At 44.4% G+C, this 7,716-nt stretch overlaps 1 protein-coding gene across 1 annotated transcript; it reads right to left on the reverse strand.

Annotated features, from left to right (window-relative positions):
- Positions 1-5,023: 5,023 nt before the first annotated feature.
- MPC1L (mitochondrial pyruvate carrier 1 like) lies at positions 5,024-5,672 on the reverse strand. The gene is given in 2 exon segments (XM_019943402.3): positions 5,024-5,364; positions 5,366-5,672. Coding segments are annotated over 2 exon segments (420 nt in total). The 5' UTR covers positions 5,644-5,672; the 3' UTR covers positions 5,024-5,222.
- Positions 5,673-7,716: the final 2,044 nt, after the last annotated feature.

Here is a 7,716-nt window from a genome sequence, read left to right on the forward strand (position 1 = left end):
CATCACAAGCAGGGATGTCCGGGCAAGTTTTGAGGTTGCTGGCTTGTTTATGGCACTCTTAAGAAAAGTCAGCCTTGGTGGCAGTCACAGCTCTTCCGGTTCAGTTATAACCTGAGTGCCGAGCACAAGGCCTGGCCCTTGCGTGCTCAATGAATATTCATCAACTGAAGAAGGGTCAACGGATAGCTTAGAGATATTCATAGACGCAGATGTTAGTTACACTGTTAACTAAGCCTTGTCCTTTGTTATGAGATTGAGGAATGAAACTTTAATATTCTTATGGAAGTTCAAAGACATCCTTTTCTTTCAGCAAATTCACAAATTCATTCATACTTCCTTATTCCTTTTACCCAAAAAGTCATACACTTTTGACTTTGTCCTGTTTGTTTCCTAAACTGCAAAACCCCTGTCCCATTGTATGCAGTGATCTGTGGGATCAGCTCTACCCTCACCTTCCCCCACCTCTGCTCATTTCCAAAGCCAGCAGTACTGAACTGGGCCTTGTCGCCCCTGGACCTTGAGGGACAGAATTGCCACATTCCCCACTGCCTGGAGGAAGTGCTTCCGTTTCGAGCCCAGGTGAAGCCCTGCTCCTTTGCTTACTCAGCTGCCCAACAAGGATGTGATTTTTAGAGAATGGGGGTGGGGGGATGCATTTTTACCCTGAAATGCATTTAATGTAGTTCTGTAAAACCTAGATGAATCCACATATGCCTGTGACTTCCTGCTTTCATCTTTCCTGCTACTATTTGGTCTTTAATCTTACATTTTCTTTCTCCCTTCATTTCATGGAGTTCCTTTAGAAGACTTCAATAGTAAAGTAACAATTTTCTTTCATCTTGCAACTTCCCACAAACTAAGATACTCCATGAAATATTTCCTAGTTTCTACATGTAAGATAACAAAACTTGGGATCACATTAAATCTTGATTCACTAACCAATTTAAGATCTGATTTCTCACCTTAGGAACTTTGGATTATGAACACTTTCATTTCATACCTCTTGTATCTATTTAGCTTTTCCTTATCTACCCAAGAAACGTTTTATCAAGTATCAACCACATGCCAGGCACTGAAGTTGATGCAAATGGAGGATATGTAAGGTATGGACAATGGTATGTGAGCTGTCATCTTACTGGATTTATTGTCTGCTCTGATGAATTAAAGATACTGTTCAGGGAATTCCCTGGCGGTCCAGTGATTAGGACTCAGCACTGTCACTCAACTGCCGGGGCCCGGGTTCGATCCCTGGTCGGGGAACTAAGATCCCAGAAGGCGGGAGGTGCGGCCAAAAAAAAAAAAAGAAGATATTGTTCAGAAAACATTATTCTGGCAACATTTAATTACATTAAAATTGAAACGAAGATAGGAAGACATGCCTGGAGGGGGCTTTAAAGCAAACGTAGCTTTACAGCAAACACAGTTTTAAGACTTCCATGGTGGCACAGTGGTTAAGAATCTGCCTGCCAATGCAGGGGAGATGGGTTCGAGCCCTGGTCCGGGAAGATCCCACATGCCGCAGAGCAACTAAGCACATGTGCCATAACTACTGAGCCTGTGCTCTAGAGCCCGCAAGCCACAACTAGTGAGCCCGCATGCCACAACTACTGAAGCCGGAGCACCTAGAGCCCGTGCTCCACAAAAGAAGCCACTGCAATGAGAAGCCTGCACACCACAACAAAGAGTAGCCCCTGGTCGCCGCAAGTAGAGAAAAGCCTGTGCGCAGCAACGAAGACCCAATGCAGCCAAAAATATAATAAATTTATTTTTTAAAAAAACTATAATTAAAAAAAATAGCAAACATAGCTTTAAAGGTTGATCCAGGGACATCAGCCCTGTGGGACTCTCTTCTACAGATCTGTGCACGTGGGCACAGGGCATGGACAAAAGAGAGAGGGGACTGGTTAATCACAGCACATCCATGCTACCGAGTATTATGCAACTGTTAAAAAGAAGGCTGCAATGCCATGATAGGGGATGACGTGTAAGACATTATAGATAGAAAAGCAGAATGTGTAACAATGCATAGCATGCTATAAAACTATGGTATTTTCAAAGAACTATGGTATTTTCAAATAACAGAGGTCTGAAAAGTTGTGTACTTTTCCCAAGCTTTTTTGCCATGTTACCACTGCCAAAGGAATTGGGGTCGAATTTGGCTTTTCTATTTTTTGCACACTCGCGTATGACATTTTTACAACAAAGCTGCACTCCTGTAGTTTGAAAACTTTCCATTCAAATTTTGCATTTCAAAATAACAGACATAAATTCAAACTGCAAGACTTACATGTCACGTTTCCTGGAATATATTGTAGCCTCCATTTTTGCGGGGGTCAGCTCCACCTCCAGGGGCACTCGTGAGTCATCAGGGTCAGGAGAGGCCCAGGAAGTGGTTTCCTTCCCGCACAGGGCTTCATCATCTCCAAGTGCCTTGTCTTTGTCCAGCAATGTGATTTGTTCCCAGCCTCTCCCTGAGACACAGTATGAGGTTCATAGTTTTGAAAGAATTAGAGGAGAAAAATGGTTGTAGCATTAGAGTTGCAAAGATAAGGCAGTTCGTTGGATTTTAGTCTGGGCTTTCCCAGGAAGGTCAGAGGACCTAAAGAGGAAGATGTTACTTATTAAACTCAGTATAAAACCCAAATTCTGGGAAGTAACAAAAGTGTGTCAATAACAAAAGCTTCCGAAAAAATAGCTCTGCCTATTTGGAAAATGTTTTTGGCTTCATAAAGTAGTGGTAGAGACCTGTAGACAGTTTAAGTTAAATTGCCAAGACCAGAAAGAATTATGTTTGAGAGTTTGGGGAGATTATGAAATGATTATTACCCTAATGATTTGAAGGGTGTGTTTTTATTAAAGTATTAATCACTTACATGGCTTTAAACACTAATATCCTAGGCAACAAAGGGTTAGAGCTCTTAGCTGGGTGGGCATGCTACAAATTAGGTCCTGTAAGTGGAGCATTGCATTAGAATGGAGGTGTTGCAATCTTTTGGATATTTGCTCTAATCGTTTTGCCCTCTAAAAATGTAGAGTGACAGGAAATTATCAGCAGGGATTACCTATTTTCCCCTTACCAGGTTAATTAGAAACGTACCTGCTCTGATATGTCTTCAACAGACAGTGGCCTTTTACTGAAATACAAGAGTCAAATTACAAAATACATTTTGTAAAACAAATCTAAAAATGCATTAATTTCCACTCATGTAAGAGCAAAGGGGGAAAATCTTTAAAATTTTAATAAAAATCTCGATACAAGGTTATGATTCATTTCAGAACTTTCAGAACTGCTTTTTATTTTATGATAGTCTGAACTATCTAAAATATTATGAGCTACCACCTATCTTCCAGAGACTTTTTTCCTGCTTCTCAAACCCATCCTCTGTAATATATGCATGTTTGTAATGACCACAAAACTGTAAACTGAGCATTTTGTGACATCTCTTGGGGAAGGTGGGCGATGACCTTAACATGATTTATTACTTTCTACTGAGTTTCAGGAAGGCAGGAGAGTTTTTATTTCAGAGCCACGTGTGGTAGGCAGTCTCCAAGATGGCCCCCAATGATCCCTGCCTCCTGCTAGTCCCACCCTTGTGTTGTCCTCCCACAGCGTACCAAGGTTGGTCCATGTGACCAAGAGAACACAGCTGAAGTGATGGTATGTCACTTCCCAGATTAAGCTATAAAAGACTATGGCTTCCATCTTGGGCTTTCTCTCTTTCGGAACACCTCTGGGGGAAGCCATGTTGTGAGCAGCCCTATGGCCCACATGACAAGGAACTGAAGCCTCCTGCAAACAACAGTGTGAGTGAGCTTGGAAGTGGATCTTCCAGCAAGTCTTCAGAAACTGCAGCCCCAGCAGACCTGAGACCCTAAGGCAGAAGCACCCAACTAGGCCCCTCCCAGATTCCTGGCCCTACAAAATTGTGCGAGATATTTGTTTTAAGTTTTTTTAAGCTAAGTTTGGGGGTGATTTGTTACACAGCAATAGATAACTCATACACTGTCACTTTCCAGAGTTTGTTTTTCCCCCTGTATGCAGAATGTGAAATGCAGAAACTGCCTACAAAGAGGACTACTGCTTAGATGCCACAGAAGGTAAAGTGCCTGTCTTGTCCAAAACCTGATGTCTTCAGAAAATTTCAGAGTTGTTTTCAGTATCTTTGCATTTGAAATCTTTAACAAAAGTAGGGGTTTTGATCACATACATGGGGGTTCCCCAGTAGACCACCCTGGAACTTCCCGCATTCTCCAGAGGGAGGGGGGATTGGGGGTCAAATCCTGAAGGGCAGCCTCTGCTGCAGAGGTAATGGCCTTACACCCAAAGCCCCACCCTTCTCTTTTCCCTCCTCATGCTCCCAAGCAGAGTCCTTTAGCACCCACAGGATTCCTAGGGGGGATACCCTGGGCTAATACTGTTTACCACTGACCCTCATCCTCACCCCTAGCTACAGTGCAACACAGGGTGATAGGTTCACCACCTTTACAAACTGTCAGTTCCCCCATTTTTAGGCATGAGGAAAAGAGGAAAGGATAATGATCTTGTTTTTATTTTCTGTTTACCTAGAATTCAGGGTTGACAGCCACTGACCTGAGTTGTTTATTTATCCTGATTCCATTGAAGGTTCTGTCATTGCTCCCGGTCACCAACAGATTCTAGGTTCTCTTGCTAAGTACTCCTTAAAAGTCTGAGCTGGATTTCACTGAATTCATTTAAACCCCCTTGGAAGTATTTCCCTCAGTAGAAGTAGCCCTTGGAATTTTTTGGTGTACAAACATTGTGGCTCATCTGGCCCGGACACCCGAAACAAGTAACAAAAGCATGTTCCCAGGAGAGCTTAAAAAAAAATAAATTAGCTAAGTTGAAGTGTCTTTCGTTCAGCCTTCCTCCCCTACATAAACTAACCCTCGAGTTGCAGGTCCCGTGGTGAGGAAGACTAGCCAATCTACCCTCACCTTCTAAAAACCATTTTATTTCCCTGTCACGAAATAAACAACACTCAACAGCTTCAGTTCTGTGCTATTTGCCATTTTTTATTAACAGAACTGCAGGTTTCAATCAGATTCGCACTGTTTCAGAGTCAAAACCAAACTTTTTATTGATCTTTTCTTTAGGAAGAACAGTTCAGTGCTTGCAAGCTGCAAAGATTTGATAGGGCCCTCTCAATCATGTTCTGGGGTCAGCGGATCGTAGTCGGTGACCTCCAGGCAGTCGCCGTCAGTCACAGGGTCTTCAGCTGCCGGGGGGGGGGGGTGGTAGCGGGGGTAGCGGCGGTAGAGCCGGGAGAAGCGACAGAGGCAGCAACGGCTGTGGCCGCCGTGGCGCCGCCGTAGTGGTAGATCAGATAGCGGCCCCCCTGCACACTGCGCCACCACGTTGGTGCTGTGACACGCTATCAGCGGCAAGCTGCGAGGCCGTACAAGGTAGGCGAAGCGCATGAAGACCATCGAGTATAAGATGAACGCCGTCGTCACGCGGCCGCTGATGATGTCCGGCGGCGCCCACATGTCCTTGATGGCAGCCAGCGGGATGCCCCAGTTGGCGACTGGACCCCAGAAGTGCGTGCTGGTCACGTAATCCCGGAACTCCTTGGTCTTCACGATCTCCACCACCCTCCGCCACAGTGCCGCCACCGCCGCCATGATCGCCGAGCCGTGGGAGCGCCAACGGATAGAACAGCCTACCGACAACGAGGTGGAGCGCAGAGCCCGGAACCGTTGATTACCCTGCGTCGGCCCGGAACCTCCGCCTTCGTGCGGCGGCCGTAAAGCGCGCTAGACAGCACGTGCCGCTGTCCTGCGTAGCTTTGGGGGCGGAGGCGCGGCCTCGCCCTCGTGCCTTCACGTTTCTGCCGTAAAGTGCACTAGATGGCACGTACAGCTGTCGTGCCTGTCTTTGGGAACGTGAGGCGCAGCCTCGCCCTCGTGCCTTCGCGTGACTGCCGTAAAGTGTGTATGCGTGTGCTTCTAAGTGAAGGTGGGCTCACAGCCTCGTCCTTCGCTCCTCGTCGTGCTGCGGCCTCCTGAAAGCTCCTCGCCCAGGGAGGCGAGGGTCCTGCTGACTGCTTCTCAGCTACACAGGGGGAAACTGTTCTCTCCAGTCTGTGGACAGCGTTGACTAGATGTTGATACAAAATTCTTCAGCCAGGTACAGAATTTTCTTTGCACAATTTGCCCGAATATTACTTGCGAAGTGACATTTCACCTCTAAATATTTCAGCATCTGGCTCTTCACAAGGACATTCTCCTACAAACCACAGTACAATAATCCACTCAGATACTTAACATGTAGTACAGTACTATCATCTAATATGCAGTGCACATTTAAGTGTTATAGTTTTATGGCTTTTTTTTTCCTTTATTGTTGGAAGGGGGAGATCCAGGATCCACTCAAGATTCACATTTAGGGCTTCCCTGGTGGCGCAGTGGTTGGGAGTCCGCCTGCCGTTGCAGGGGACGCGGGTTCGTGGCCCGGTCCGGGAGGATCCCACATGCCGCGGAGCGGCTGGGCCCGTGAGCCATGGCCGCTGAGCCTGCGCGTCCGGAGCCTGTGCTCCGCAACGGGAGAGGCCCCAACAGTGAGAGGCCCGCGTACCAAAAAAAAAAAAAAAAAAAAAAAAAAAAAAATTCACATTTAGTCATCATTTCTTTTACATTAATCTAGAAGAGTTCCCCAGCGTTTTTTTGTCTTTTGTAACATTGATATTTTTGAAAAGTACAAGTCAGTGTTTTTTTCAGAATGTCCTTAATTTGGATTAGTCTGTTTTCTCTTAAAGTTAAATGTTTTTTGGCAAGAATACTACACACGTGTGGTTGTGTCCTTAGTGCATCACAGTGGGAGGCACGTGATATCACTTTGTTCTATTATTGGTGATAGTGAGTTTGATCATTCAGTTGAGTTGTCTGCCAGATTTCGCCATTGTAAAGGACCTTTTCCTCTATGTAATCAACAGATAATCCAAGGGGAGCCTCTTATGAGAGTGTATGGATAAGTCTTTCACCTAATAGTTAATATCCATTGATGAAAATTCTTAATGACAAAACTGATGACTCTTTTCCCAGTGTTTTCTACCTTTTCCAGTAAAAGTAATGTGTTGAAAAGTAATTAAGTATACATTGAAATATTAATACTTTAAGTAGTGATTTATAAACAAGCCCATTATACTTTTAAAAATTAATACATTCATTATGTTCATTTACATCTCAGATGTTTTACAAATATAGCTTTAAAATGTACGGTATAGCCATTGTTCAAAAGGAAAGCAGCATCATTTTCATATAACCCTTTTAAAGCACTGGGCTTCCAAATATCGATGACCGGTATACTGGTGTGAGTCAGTTAAGTATACATTTGAATTAATAAATCAGCAAGCATGAATTAAGTGACATTTTAGGCCTACCCTGCCAGATGCTCCAGTGTCCTAAAAGAAATGTCCACAAGAAGCTATCAGTACTTGTAGATCGTCTCACATAGCTTGTTACTTGATTTTGATTACCTATTGCTGTGTAACAAATCACCCTAAAACATAGTGGCTTAGGACAACAACAATCCCTTATTTTACTTAAGAGATTTGCAATTTGGGTGGGACTCAATGGAGACAACTTATCTGCTCCTATCATGGCCAGCTGGGGCAGCTCAGCTTGACACTGGAAGATCCACTTTGGAAATGATTCACTAACAAGGCTGGCAAGTTGATACTGGTTGTTGACTGGGAA

This window comes from Tursiops truncatus, chromosome X (genome assembly GCF_011762595.2).
Source record: "Tursiops truncatus isolate mTurTru1 chromosome X, mTurTru1.mat.Y, whole genome shotgun sequence".
NCBI classification, from domain to species: Eukaryota; Metazoa; Chordata; class Mammalia; order Artiodactyla; family Delphinidae; genus Tursiops; species Tursiops truncatus.